At 42.0% G+C, this 15,314-nt stretch overlaps 1 protein-coding gene across 1 annotated transcript in view; it reads right to left on the bottom strand.

The window, feature by feature from the left end:
* Positions 1–15,314, bottom strand: part of plcxd2 (phosphatidylinositol-specific phospholipase C, X domain containing 2) — a 52,620-nt gene that overhangs the window by 23,243 nt on the left and 14,063 nt on the right. The window contains exon 2 of the mRNA XM_072262354.1: positions 12,056–12,519. Within this exon, the coding sequence (XP_072118455.1) occupies positions 12,056–12,519 (464 nt within the window). The remainder of the gene's footprint in view (positions 1–12,055; positions 12,520–15,314) is intronic.

The raw sequence follows: 15,314 nt of genomic DNA, 5'->3' as shown, positions 1-15,314 counted from the left end.
GCTACTTCCTTCAGAACCCGAGGGTGCATTCCATCAGGTCCAGGAAATTTATCCACCCTCAGACCACTAAGCTTCCTGAACACCTTCTCAGTCGTAATTTTCACTGCACATATTTCATTTCCCTGACACTCTTGAATGTCTGGTATACTGCAGATGTCTTCCACTGTGAAGATTGATGCAAAATACACATTCAGTTCCTCTGTCATCTCTGTGTCTCTGATTACAATATTTCCAGCGTCATTTTCTATTGGTCCTATATCTACCCTCAACTCTTTTTTACCCTGTATATACTTAAAAAATTGTTAGTATCTTCTTTGATATTAGTCACCAGCTTCCTTTCATAATCCATCTTTTCCTTCCTAATGACCTTCTTAGTTTCCTTCTGCAAGTTTTTAAAAGCTTCCAAATCCTCTATCTTGCCACTAGCTTTGGCTTCCTTGTATGCCTTCTCTTTAGCATTTACTTTGGCTCTGACTTCACTTGTCAGCAATGGTAGTGTCCTTCTTCCATTTGAAAATTTCTTCTTATTTGGAATATATCTGTCTTGCACTTCCCTCATTTTTCACAGAAACTCCAGCCATTGCTGCTCTGCTGTCCTTCCTGCTAGCGTCCCTTTCCAGTCAACCCCGGCCAGCTCCCCTCTCTTGCATTGTAATTTCCTATATTCCACTGAAATACCCACACATTAGAATTTAGTTTCTTCTTCTCAGATTTCAAAGTGAACTCAATCATATTGTGATCACTGTTCCCTGTGGGTTCCTTAATCTTAATCTTTCTTATCACTTCCGGATCATTGCACAACACCCAATCCAGCACAGACAATCCCCGAGTGGGTCAACAATAAGCTGTTCTAAAAAGCCATCCCTGAGACATTCTACAAATTCTCTCTTCTGAGGTCCAGTACTGGCCTGGTTTTCCCAATCTAATGTTAAAATCCGCAAACGATTATCATGACATTGCCCTTCTGACATGCCTTTTCTACCTGCTGCTGTAATTTGTAATCCACATCCCAGCTGCTGTTGGAGGCCTGTATACAACTGCCATTTACCCTTGCCATTACTTCACTCAACCCATAGAGACTCTACACCTTCCAATCCTGTGTCATTCCTTTCTAAATGATTTAATATTATTTCTTATACACAGGGCCACACCACCCCCTCTGCTACTAACCTATCTTTCCAATACACTGTATGCCCTTGGACGTTCAGCTCCCAATGGCAGTCGCCCTTTAGCCAAGTTTCAGAGATGGCCACAATGTCACACTTGCCAATCTGTAGCTGAATTTCAAGATTGACCATTTTATTTCTTATGCTGTGTGCATTCAAATACTGTACAACACTTCCAGTATTTGTTGCTTTCTGTTTTAACTGCACCACACCACTATTGCCCTGCAACTCATCCCACTGGCTGTGATTATGCCTCATCTCCTGTCTGGCCTTTCTATCATCTCTGTTGGACTCTATCTTTGATTTATTTCTGTTTTTTCCTTCCCAGCCCTATCACTCCGGTTCCCATTCCCCTGCCAAATTAGTTTAATTTCAATTTCCTTTCAAATCTTTGATCACGTTTCTTTTCATTATCTTTAGAGACAGTTCTAGGTCAGTAGCAATCACTGAGTAAAGAAGCTCTGTCACATTTTCCCTACATCTTTGCTCTCTAGGCCCTGTTCCCTCAGCTGACGGAAACAGCTGTTCTATATATCTCATCTAAACCTGTTGAAATCCAACACTGCCAAGGAGAATGGTGTCCCCGGTAAAACCTTGTAGCTGAAGCCCTACAGTCTGAGAGACAACCTGGTAAATCTCATCTGTAATTCTTCTGTTCTAAAGAGCAGTGATCAGGCGGGATGCAATGTTCCAGTAACAATAAAGCCAGAGCAAACTTCTGCACCAGATACCATGCACACTGGTTACGGCATTACCAAAGTAACCGGCAAGTTTCCTAATCTCCTACCGCACTCCAATGTCCATGGTGTTATTCACACTCAATGGCCACTTTATTAGGTACACAAGTGGAACCCAGTGCCATCTTCTGTAGTTTGAACATGTTGTGCATTCAGAGATGCCCTGGGGGACATGACTGTTGTGACACATGGTTATTTGAGTTACTGTTGCCTTCCTGTCAGCTTGAACCAGTCTGGCCATTCTCCTCTTGACCTCTCATTAACAAGGTGCCACTCACTGGATGTTTTTCTGTACTATTCTCTAAACTCTAGAGAACATTGAATGCAAAAAATCCTAGGTAATCAGCAGTTTCTGAGATACTCAACTCACCCTGTCTGGCACCAACAATTATTCCACAGTCAAAGTCACTTTAGATCACATTTCTTCCCCATTCTGATGTTTGCCTGAACAACATAACCTCTTGACCATGTCTGCGTGCTTTTATGCATTGAGCTGCTGAACATGATTGGCTGATTAGATTTTTTCATTAACGAGCAGGTGTACAGGTATAGCTAACAACGTGGCAACTGAGTGTACATGAAAAACATGGAGCACTGAGGAACACCACTGTCTCCCAATCCATCAGCCAGGAAAATTAACCCTTTACTGCAAATAAAAATAGGAAATTGCTGAGTAGGTCAGGAAGCCTCTGAGCAGAGTCAAAAAAATTAGTATATCAGGTCATTTCCCTGAGATGTTAGATGTTCCTCTCTCTACAGATGCCATCTGATCTCCAGCATTTCCTTTGATTCAAGATTTATAGGACCTGCATTTTTTAACCCTTTACCATGTCTTGATACTTTCTGCTTCAAGGCAATGTTTTCATTTAAGCTAACTCTAGGACCTCATTTAAAGTTCAAAAGTTTAAAGTAAATTTATTATCAAAGTACACAAAGTCAGCATAAAAGCCTGAGATTTGTTTTCTTGCGGGCATACTCAGCAAATCCAAGAACCATAACACAATCAATGAAAGACCGCACCCAACAGGACGGAGAAACAACCAGTGTGCAAAAGACAACAAAATGTGCAAACACAAAAGTAAGAAACAATAATAATAAATAAGTAAATAAACAAACAATAAATACTGAGAAAATGGGCTGAATAGTCCTTGAATGTAAGTTCATAGGTTGTGAGAACAGTTCAGTGATGGGTCAAATAAAATTGAGTGAAATTATCCCCACTGGCACAAGAGCCTGATGGTTGAGGGGTAATAACTGTTGAGGTGTGAGTTCCTGAGGCTTCTGTACCTTCGTTCTGATAACAGCAATAAGAAGAGAGCATCTGATGGGCGGTGAGGGTCTTTGATGATGGATGCCTCTTTGCTATGACAGTGCTCCATGTAAATGTGCTCAATGGTGGGAAGGGCTTTACCTGTGGTGGACTGGGCTGTGCCCACTACCTTTTGTAGGATTTTCCATTCAAGGACGTTGATGTCTCCATTCCAGGCTGTAATGCAACCAGTCAACATACTCTCAACCTCACATCTATGGATGTTTGTCAAAGTTTCAGATGTCATGCCAAATCATAAGGAAGTCAAAGTGCTGTAATGTTTTCTTTGTAATTGTACATGTGTGCTGGACCCAGTGCAGGTCCTCTGAACTGATAACATAGAGGAATTTAAGGTTTCTAACCCTCTCCACTTTTGATCCCTCAACAAGGGCTGGTTCATGGACCACCACTTTCCTCCTCTTGAAGTCAATAACCAGCTGCTTGGTCTTGCTGACATTGAGTGAGAGGTTGTTGTGGCACCTCTCAGCCAGGTTTTCAATCTCCCTTGAGAATCAGTTGTGTTAACTGTCTCTTTATGTTGCACTCTGTGCTTCTCCAATCCAGTTGAATTTTTCAATGAAAGATCAGAGAAAATTGATGTAGCTAGTACAGTTGTTAGGTGGCTAGCAGATGACAGTTTTGTACACATCATTGACATACTACTCAGTTGAACACAAACTTGTCCAAACAATGTTATTTTTTCCCCTTTGATACTAAAAGTACAATGTTGCCCACATCTAATGCTAACCTCACCATCCAGTAGTTACTTTCATGAGAAAGGGGACATTTTACAACTCGAAAAGTTAACTGAATTTTGGATGGTTGGTTATTTTACTCTAAATTTTGATTGAGGCAAGATTAATTAGTAATTTTAAAAATGGACAATTTAATATGATTGGAAGACTGACTAGTGGTGTATTACAGGATTGTACTGAGTACACCACTAACTGCTGTTTGTATGTACATGAATGATCTGGAAATGACAGGAACACAGGAGGTATGGTTAGTAACTCTGGAGATGAAACAAATATTGGAAGCATTGCAAGGAGGTTCATTTTGCCATATGGAATTTAATCCCTTTCAGTAATGTACTCTGGGAGGACTAATGAAAGTAGAGCACATGCAATGAATGTTTTGGCCCTCCATGGTATTGGGGACAGAGGGATCGATGAAGGTGCAGCATAGGGTGGTGATGTGGCATACTTGCCCACCTTTGCCAAGGCGTTGAATACATCATGTTACAACCTTCTAAAAAGTCATCATACCGCACCTGGTGTTCTGTACACAAAACATAGTATTACTCTTTAGGAAGGATGTTTCAAACAGTCCAGGGTTTACAGGAGATTCACCAGAATGCTTCTTGGCATGATCAGTTTCAGTTAAGCTGGGTTTATTTTCCTTGGGGCAGAGGAGCCTGATAGAGGCTCTGCACAGGACAGGTGCCAAAAACTAGAAGGCAATGAGCATGAGGGTTAGAAATGATCCAAAGAAGAATCATTTTCCACCCGTAAAGTGACTGAAATCTGGATCACGTGCCCAACAGGATGGTGGAGGCAGAGACCGTGACATACCTAGAAGTATCCAGCTGAACACTTATTCTGGCAATTCTGGACAATGTTTCTCACCCTCTGCATGCCACCTTGGCTGAACAGAGGAGCACTTTTAGTAACAGACTAAGACAACTGCGCTACTCCAAATGTTTTTTGATTTCTCAAGTGCTTTCAATTTCATACAGCCCTCATTGTTGGGGAAAAAGCTCCATTCAATGCAGGTTGGCACTTCCATTGTATCCTGGATAATGGACTACCTGACTGGCAGACCACAGTTTGTGCAGCTTCAGAGCTGTGTGTATAAGCAACACTGGGGTCCCACAGGGGACTGTATCGGCTCCCTTCCTGTTTACCCTGTATACCTCAGACTTTAGATACAACACTAAGTCACGTCATCTGCAGAAATTCTCTGATAACTCAGCAATAGTTAGATGTATAAAGGAAGGATGGGAGAATGAATACAGGGTCCTGATGGGGGACTTACAAATGGTGCAAACTGAATTATTTACAGCTCAATATTAGTAAGACAAAGGAGATGGTGATGGACTTTAGGAAGACCAAGCCGGCACTGTCCCTTTTACTATTGATGGTGAGGATGTGGATGTGATGAGGACCTACAAGTACCAGGGGTGCACCTGGATGACAGACAAGTGGAGCACTGACACAGAATCTGTGTACAAGAAGGGCCGGGTCGCCTCTACTTCCTGAGGAGACTGATGTCCTTTGGAGTAGGCAGGTCTCTCCTTCACATGTTCTACCAGTCTGTGGTCGCCAGTACAATCTGGGGCAATGGCACCAACACGGGTGATGCCAACAAGCTCAATAAACTGATTAGAAAGGCTGGCTCTGTTATAGGAGTCAAACTGGACATACTGGAGGCTGTGGTAAAACAAAGGACCCTACGGAAAATCCTGGCAATTCTGGACAATGCTTTAAGAAGCACTTTTAAGAATAAACTAAGACAACTGCACTGCCCCAAAGTGTGCTATATGAGGTCATTCTTACCCTCAGCCATTAGGCTCTATAATGAATCAACCTATAGCAGGGGAAGTGATGACCCTCTTCTGTTAGACTGTTTGTGGTAAATTATTTTTTTTTTATTCTTTCTACTTCTCTTCTAATATTTATACCTGTGCACTTGTAATGCTACTGTGACACTGTAATATCCTGTGGGATCAATAAAGTTTCACGCTATGTATCTTAACTTACCAAGGCATACTGAACACCAGGCCAATGTGCTGATAAATGGGTTATATAGGGCAGACAGGCCTGTGTTTGCACTTTTGGGCTCTAAGACTTGCACTTCCTCATGAAAGTGATTTGTAGTACCTGTATTGGCTGATACTGTAGTGTTCAATTTAAATATAGACAATATATTAACTCCAATCAATAACCAATTAGCTGACAGCATATTGCAACACCTAAGCAATGCCAAGCATATATATTTATTTTTACAAGATATACATTACTTTCAGGAATAAATACTCCACTTCAAAATTGGCACAGCAATGGTGAACAGGATTCATTAAGGCAGCATTAAGAAGCAGCTTATAATGTGGACAATAGGATTAGAGATTGTAAAGCTAAAGAACATTCACTAAATGTGAAGGACATGTGAAACTGATAAACAGAGAAATGAGTAAACTGAAACCTCTTGCAATCTGTTCTTAATAAAAAGCAAGCAATCAGTAATAATTAACGTGGCAGAAAAGGAGATTACAAAAGTGAATAAGCAAAGAGGTTAAACTAATACTTTGGATCTGTCTTCAATAAGGTCATAAAGGACAGACAGGAATGACTGTAAAGCAAGGATCTCATGAAAGGGAAGAATCAAAAGTATGTCATATTAGTAGATCATTGAAAGGAGTGACTGGGGCTTAAAGCTGGCAAACCCCTTGATCTCCTCACCTACATTCTTGGCCTTTCAAAGCACTGGCTACAGAATTGCCTAGATTTTGGAGAGTCTCCATGGAAAGTGGCAAGTGCTCCATGTTCAACATTCAAGAAAGGAGAGGGGGAAATGGAATCAAGAAGTAACTAGTCTGATGTCAGTAGTTCAAGTTTAAAGTCAAGTTTAATACTGGGGGGCAGTACTGACTCCAGCTTGGACGCTGTGCCATACTCTGGTAGAGCACGCTGACTCCAACACCTCTCTCCTGGGTGGCTGTAAACAGGCGACACTGCGGCTTCAGGCCAAGTCCCCTCTACAACCGAGACCACGCAGCTCGCCCACCGACCACCATAAATCAGTGAATCCGACTTGCAGCATTCCACATTAACAGTAACTAAAAAAAGCTGCAATTAGTTACTAAAAATGTGGCACTCCCCCACCAACCACCATAAATCAGTGAATCCGACTTGCAGCATTCCACATTAACAGTAACTAAAAAAAAAAGCTGCAATTATTACCAAAAATGTGGCAAAGTCTATGCAAAATTTCAACATTGAAAATGTGGCAAATTCATGGAGTTAGATATGGGGAAGAGCGGACATAGTAGTTGGATATTCAGAAGGCATTCGATAGTGTTGATCAAGTTAAGCCTCATAAGGATTGGGGCAGATTAAATCTTGGCTGCAGCACAAGGAACAAATGGGATATATTCAAGAGGGCAGGATGTAAATACTGAAATGCCACAAGGATCACTGCTTGTAGTCCTGCTGCCTACAGTCTATGTCATCAAACACGGTGAGGAGACCAGCTCCTCAGCTACTGACAAAATTGGGTGTTACATCAGCTTAGAGAATAAGAAGACACAGGCCATTTAAATGACTGCACGTCGAAGTGGCAGAAGGAAGTTGTGAAAAAGGTTGCTGTGAAATTACAGCAAGAACAAAAACTGTGGTACTTTTGTTAAAAGGCAAGGTGCAAGTACATCTGTGCAGTTGTAGAACATGGAAACAGACCAATCATTCACGTCAATCAAGCTTCCCAACTAAGCAGGTCTCGCTTGCCCACATTGACCAATACCCCTCTAAACTGTTTCTATCCAGGTACCTGACCAAATGTCAATTATATATCTGTCTCAACCACTTCCTCTGGCAGCATGTTTCATATACTCTGTGTGGAAAGGTTGCCCCTCAGGTTCCTATTAAATCTTTCCCCTCTGATCTGAAACCTTTGCCTGCTAGTTTTTGTTTCCCCAGCCCTGGGAAAAAGACTGTGCATTCGTTAACTCTATCTATGCCTCTCATTATTTCCTACACTCCACAAGTCAACCGCCAGTCTCCTGTGCTCCACGGAATAAAGTACCAGGCTGTGCAAGCTCACCCCAGTCCCTCGAGTGGACAGCATCCTCATATTTTCAGTACTCTTTCCAGCCTTATAGCACTTTTCCTCGAGCAGGGTGACTAAAATTGAGCACAAACTCCAAGTGTGGCCTTGCACAACCGTAACATAACATCCTCTCGGCGATACTCAATGCCCAACTGATGAAGAACAGCGTGCCAAAAGAGATCTTCACCACCCTGTCCACCTGTGACACCATTTTCTTGGAAACATGTTTTTAGACTCCCTGGTCTTTCCACAACACAACCCAAGGTTGAGTAGATGGACCAATATCCTCTGGGGTTTAGAAGAATTACAATGTTCCCTTTAAATATTTAACGTTCTTTGAGATTTGAAGGGAAGATGCTTTATCCAGTCTGAACTCTAGTCACTAAACAGGGATAGAATCTGCGGCGTGAAAAGGGGTTGATATCTAACTAATCCGACAGAGAACTATGAGAATTTTCTAACCCTGCAAGCTGGGGTACACAGTCATTGAGAATATTCAACAGGATTTTGGTCACTACAGCAGCCAAGAGAAGAACTATAGGTAGTCCACCCATGCCCTCCACAGCCCCTCGAAGGGGTTGAGCTATTGAGTATGTTGGCAGGCAGCATCCCTTGATCAGCAGCTCATCCCCCTTCTTTCTGTCACTGCACACGTCGTTCTCTCAAAAGGGCCATTTTATGTCGGTCTTCCTTTCTCTCCTTCCCATACCATCCTTCTAAGGACCCATAGGATCTGTATAATCAAACACATCTTAGCCTCTTCAGTACTAGGAAAACCAGGATCCTAAGCCACATTCTACTCTGTTGTTGAGTCAAATTCCTTCTATCCAGGACCAGAAACGCTTAATCTTGCGGCAGATGTTGAGGGATCCAGCCTTTTTGCTGCCTACACTTGTGCAGAGCCTCCACCAGGTTACCCTGATTAACCGCTACAGCTTCTGCCAAAACCGCCTGTAAATCACCCAGTCTCCTGGGCTAGTGCCAGCTCTTTCTGCAGGAGTGAATGCAGCAGTGAAGTTATACAAGGGTTACGTTCGCTCCTCACCTTCATTCAGACTGTGTATTACCTGCACTATTGAATACGCTGATGAAGTTCTCTAGGCTTGTCCCCCAGTCCACGTTTTGGTTCTCTTACAGCTATGGTGCTTAATTGGGCCACATCAAAAGGAGTAGAGTACCATGTCACAGCCAGTCTCCCTGACAACAGTGTCTCTTTCTGTTATCACAAGTGCTACTGGGGCCAGGGAGGGGTGTGTTGGGCACCCTGAGGAAGCCTGACCATAACGCTAATCATCCTCACTACTGTAGTTTGTCGCCTTTGTCTGCCAAATCACCCCAATCGATACCATCATCATTAGTCCTTTCTCAAATACACATATCACTCCTCACTAAGCTGCAGAGCAATCTTACTGTTTTTCTATTCATTTCATACACTGGGTGTGGTCAGCACTTCTCCTCTACTCCAGTGCCAACTCTGCATGACGTTCATGGCAATCCTTAAACCCTGACTCTACCATTTCCATTTCTCTACTTCCATATTTCCCTTTCTACACTCCACACTGAATTTTACTAAATAGCTCCTGCAGCATTTCATTCTGTTTTCTCTTTCTCATTATTTCCTGTAATCACATCTGCTTCCTAAATAACTATACAAGTAATTTCCTATTTTAATATCCAAACCTGCTAACCAACTCCAAACATGGCGCTGGACTATCTCTCCTTTCAAGCCCATCCAGGGATGCCAAATATGATAACCATTAACTTGGTCACTTAAGTTAGGTGAAGAACCATACAAACTAATTCAAACTACTCAGAAGTTTAATATATCAACTTACCAAATCAAATTAAAATATTTGCTTAATTCCTGAATACTACTGTTCCTCATGGACAGATACTCACCCAAACTCACTTACACCAAATAGGGGATGACTTCTTGTCTAACCAACAACTTTTCTTTCTCTTCAACCTAGGCACTATGGTCTTTCATGTGATTGTTGGTCTCCCCAGAGTTCTCACTCGTTCTCACCTCCAAAAACTTTTATTATACTTTTTCCTTCTCAGTTCTACATTGCTCTACTTTGATTCTGTCGACTCGGATTCATCAAGCCAGTCCCTTATTGGCTCTAGCACAAGGCTACAGGTAGCGCCCCTTCCCCACGTACCTTTGATGCCAGTTCTTCATTGTTTTGTCGTGAATCAGACCATTTCACTCTAATTATAGCCTCTTCAAATCAGGCACTAGGCTCTGGCCATTTCAACTCACAGACACAGGCAACTCCTCTTATCAGCCTGTTTTCTTCTGCCTTATCGAGGAGCTTCTACAAATAATTTCTTATTTGGAAATGATCTCTGATTAGCAGATTATTGTTAGGGAATTTGTTATGCCTCCTTCCAAGTGCTTCAATGCTGAAAAAGTAAATTCAGGAAACGACAGCCTCCACTTCTTGCACCACCTAGCGAAAACCAAGATATTTGTTTTGTCCACTGGTCTTGGCATATTCCAGATATCTGTCTTCAGAATTTTACCCAACAGTAGGGTCTGAAAGATATCTGTCTGCAGATTTTTAGCCACTAGAAGGGTTAGAGCCAGGGTTAGACAGGTTAGACATATCTGTCTGCAGATTTTTACCCAACAGTAAGGTTAGACAGATATCTGTCTGCAGATTTTTACCCAACAGTAGAGTTAGACAGATATCTGTCTGCATATTTATACCCAACAGTAAGGTTAGACAGATGTCTGTCTGCAGATTTTTAGCCAACAGTAGGGTTAGACAGGTATCTGTCTGCAGATTTTTAGCCAACAGTAGGGTTAGACAGATATCTGTCTGCATATTTATACCCAACAGTATGGTTGGACAGATATCTGTCTGCAGATTTATACCCAATAGTAGGGTTAGACAGATATCTGTCTGCATATTTATACTCAACAGTATGGTTAGACAGATATCTGTCTGCAGATTTATACCCAACAGTAGGGTTAGACAGATATCTGTCTGCATATTTATACCCAACAGTATGGTTGGACAGATATCTGTCTGCAGATTTATACCCAATAGTAGGGTTAGACAGATATCTGTCTGCATATTTATACCCAACAGTATGGTTAGACAGATATCTGTCTGCAGATGTATACCCAACAGTAGGGTTAGGGTCATAGTCATACAGCATGGACACAGGCCCATCAGCTCAATACATCCATGCTGACCAAGAGGTTGCATTTGGCCGACATCCCTCTAAACCAGGGGTTCCCAACCTTTTTAATGCCATGTACCCGTATCATTAACTGGGCTCTGTGGACCCCTACTTAAACCTTTCCTATCCGTGTACTTGTTTAAATGTCCTTTATACATTGTATTATACTTGCCTCAACCATTTCCGCTAGCAGTTTGTCTCTGTATGCACCAGGCTGTGCGGAAAACTTTGCCCTTCCAGTCTCTTTTACATCTTTCCCTCTCTCCTTAAACCTAAATGCTTTAGTTTTGGACTCCTTTACCTTGAGGGAAAAAGACTGGAAATCTACCGATGTAAAAATGTTGACATGGACTGCAGAACAGCCTAATTATGCTATGCTTTGGCGTCACATTTCTGTGTCTCTACATACCTACATCACGTTGTGTCACAGCTCCACTACTTTATTGCATTATTCATTGCTCAACACTACTCTGCTGTGTGGCTAGACACATATCTGGATGATTTCAGGTTTTAGTACCATACCGTCTGATCGGGCAGAAGACAGAAAGGTCTGTGAACATGTACCACTAGGCTCAAGGGCATCTTTTGAGACACTTTATCAAGTTGACAAGTGATAAAGTTGAACTCTTGATCTCCCAATCTACCCTTGCACTTTGTCTACCTGCACTACACAGTTTCTGTAACACTATATTCTCCACTCTTTTATTGTGTAAGAAATAATCGGGCTGGATGGAACACAAGCAAAAGCTTTTTACTCCATCCTGGTGCAAGTGAAAATTAAAAAAAAAACACAATTACTAATCTACACAAAAGCTGCAAGGACAAACCTGGTACTTGTGTTCCCATAAATACTGAAGTGTTATTTCCTGAACCAGACTGGCCCTGCAGAGTCTGGATCCAAATATCTTTTTAAGCATTTCGATGAGGTATTCATGATTTGAGTCTTCCATTGCGTAATGGTGATTGAAATCCAGAAAGATTACCTCCTTGCTGTGAGATTTCAAAAAATTGTTAATTTCTATCAGTCCATCATAAACCTTGTTGCCAAACAACCCGTGGATGAAATAAAGCTCGCCCTCTTCTCCTGGTTTTGTGGAGACTCGGAGATCAAAGTAGCGGATGCCGGCTTCCAGCTGCTCTCTGAAAGTCAAGCTCTGTGTCACAGACCACTTCTTCATCGTTTTCTTCCAGAGAGAGCGGAAGATTCCAGCCAGATGCCTAACCACAACTGGCTGATCCAGACCAACAGGGGATGTCTCATCAATCCAAAAGCTGAAGGAGTCATGCGATCCTGTGAAGGAAACGAGGAAGATGCAGCTTACTCTTGGTACACAACACCTGGTCTCAATTTAATAATCTTTCATTTTCTCTGTGACCCAAAATCAAAACTCAACATGGACTCAAACTGCAGTAAGATGCTCGACAGAACCCCGCTTTGTCAGAGTCACCTGACTCCAACCACCCCGGAAATTCACTTTTCTCCTCACTCCCATTAGGCAGAAAGCACAAAAGTCTGAAAGCATGTAACTGCCGGCCTCCAACCCAACGTTACACCTTAATGTCTATTAGCACTGCACTTTCTCTGTAACCATAACTCTTTATTCTGCATTCTGTTACTGTTTTATATTGTACGCCTCAATGCACTATTGTAATGAATTGATCTGGATGGATGGTGTTCAAGACAAGTTTTTCACTGTACCCCAATACACATGACCTTATTTGTCAAAGGTCAGTGGAAAAACATAGATGCAGCAACTTGTGGAGTGATGGAAAAGTTGTAGCATATAGAGAGAGCCAAAACCTGAGGTTACACACACACTCAAAATGCTGGAGGACTCAGCAGGTCAGGCAGCATCTATGGAAAGAAACAAAGAGTTGACTTTTCAGGCCGAGACCCTTCATCCGGACCTGTGGTTTAAACATCAGGACAAATTCAGCGAGTTCTACTCTAACTCTCCTCAGAGCTCTGCAGTTCCTTTACCTTTCAAACACTTGTCTATAAGTGTAAACTATGAAAAATAAGTACAACTTTACATATAGTTTGTGTGTACTTATGTCTGACATGTTTGCACTGCACTGTGCTGCTGCAATACAGTAAAAAGTTCATCAGCTGGGTAAGCATGCCCATGACAATAAACATGAAATTGATTTAGATCACTTTTGAAAGCCAAATTCCACTCCTGCTCATTATTGGGTAGCGTCCAGTGGATCTCCTTTCAACTGTTCTGTACAGCACAGAAACAGGCCTTACAGCCAAACTAATTAAGTTAGTGATTAAAAGCTTAACTGAACTAACCTGTTCTGCCTGTGCAGTGTCCATGTATATCTGCTCACATCCCTCTATTCTGTGCACATTCAGCAAACTTTTAAATCCCTCTAGAGTATCTGCCCCCAGCACTAACCCTGGCAGCATATTCCAGGCACCCACCACTCTCTATGTAAAAAATACTTGCCTTTTCAATGTTCCCTCTCTCTCTCTCTCTCACTATCAGAACATGCCTTCAAGTATTAGACACTTGTGTCCTGGGCGAAGGATTCTGCGCTTCTCACATATTACAAACTTCTATCAGGCCTCAGCCTCTGCCACCCCAGAGAAAACAACCCAGATTTGTACAACCTCTCCTCATAGTAAATGCCCTCTAATCCAGGCAGCGTCTTGGTGAGCCTCTTCCCCAAAGCCTCCACATCCTTCCTGTAATAACACGTTTGCCTGTATTAGTTCAACTGTCAGGAGTTGAATGTTACACTCCAAATGTGGCCTAACCAGTTTTATAAAGAACTTATAGAGTTTTGAACTCAGTGCGTCAACCAACAAAGGCAAGCATGCCATATGCTTTCCTTATTATCCCAACGAGCTGTGAGGCCTCTTCTGGACTTAGCTTTATACTGCCACTTCTCATCTTTCTGGACAAACTAGAAGATTTTTTGCATAAAGTTAATCTGCCATTTACCCACCAATCTGCTGCTAAACTCTTGAAGTCGATATACTTCTCACACTCCAATATGCTTCCGAGATTGCAGACGAATATGAAAATAGCATTCTGAATATCCAAGCCCAAGTCATGAAATAACTTGGATCCTGGGGATCCACAACACACTCCTACCCACCCCTTTCAATCCCAGACTGAAAAAACAACCATTCACTGCTCATCTCTTTTTCTCCTCATTCAGCCAATTTTCTATCCAAGTTGCAACAACCTTTATAATCCACAGGCTTCGACCTTTGTAAAAAGAGGTAATGCAACACTTGCAAGAAGATTTTAAGATTAAACTGACTCTCCTGGAGTTGCTGTATTTGAAAATAACATTTTCTTTTTAGCGTTCACGAATTGAATTTCCTTAAATAAAGCCTTCAGGTCAGCAGATTTGAATAAGTAAAAACCGTCAAAAAAATGCTGCCAAAAGTTATTCGAACAGGGAGGCTTTCATCATTGCAATTTGATGACAGAGTATCTCAGTGAGGCTGCACCCCTGATTTAAATCTTCAACGGACAGGAATGGCCATCAGAAAAGGACTTACAAAACCACGGCCTGGAACCAGGAACACAATCAGGCTGCATTTTCCTCATGGAAATATGGTAATATGGAAATAGTATGTAAAACAACTGCAGCCACACTTTGTGTTAACCTACATGAACTGAGGCTTCATTCTGTGTGAAGTTGCCACAACATACAAACATGTACATGAAAATACAGATTACATTTAATTATTTACACCAAGCTGTGCTGCCCAGCAGCTCACCGATTTAAATCTAAGCTAATCACAACACAAATGACCCACTAATCAGTACACCTTTGGACTGTGGGAGGAAACCAGGGTGTTCTGCATTCCTCCCAAATGCAGGTTAACTCAACAATGTACTTGCCCGATGTGTGCAGGGAGTTGATGGGAATGTAAGATGAGTGGTCAGCACAGAGTTGATGTGCTGAAAGGATTGTTCTCATGCTGCACCTCTCTGATTCCACTACCTTTGGAAGGAAGATCCACAACCCATGGAATTCATACACGCGCGCGCACACACACACACACTCGCTAACAAAACATAACTGGCACCTGATGCAAGAGCAACTTTAAACAATTGGAAG

Source organism: Mobula birostris, chromosome 6 (assembly GCF_030028105.1).
Source record: "Mobula birostris isolate sMobBir1 chromosome 6, sMobBir1.hap1, whole genome shotgun sequence".
In the NCBI taxonomy this organism is placed as follows: Eukaryota; Metazoa; Chordata; class Chondrichthyes; order Myliobatiformes; family Myliobatidae; genus Mobula; species Mobula birostris.
Note: the sequence above shows the minus strand (reverse complement) of the source record. Positions and strands in the feature narration are given on the sequence as shown.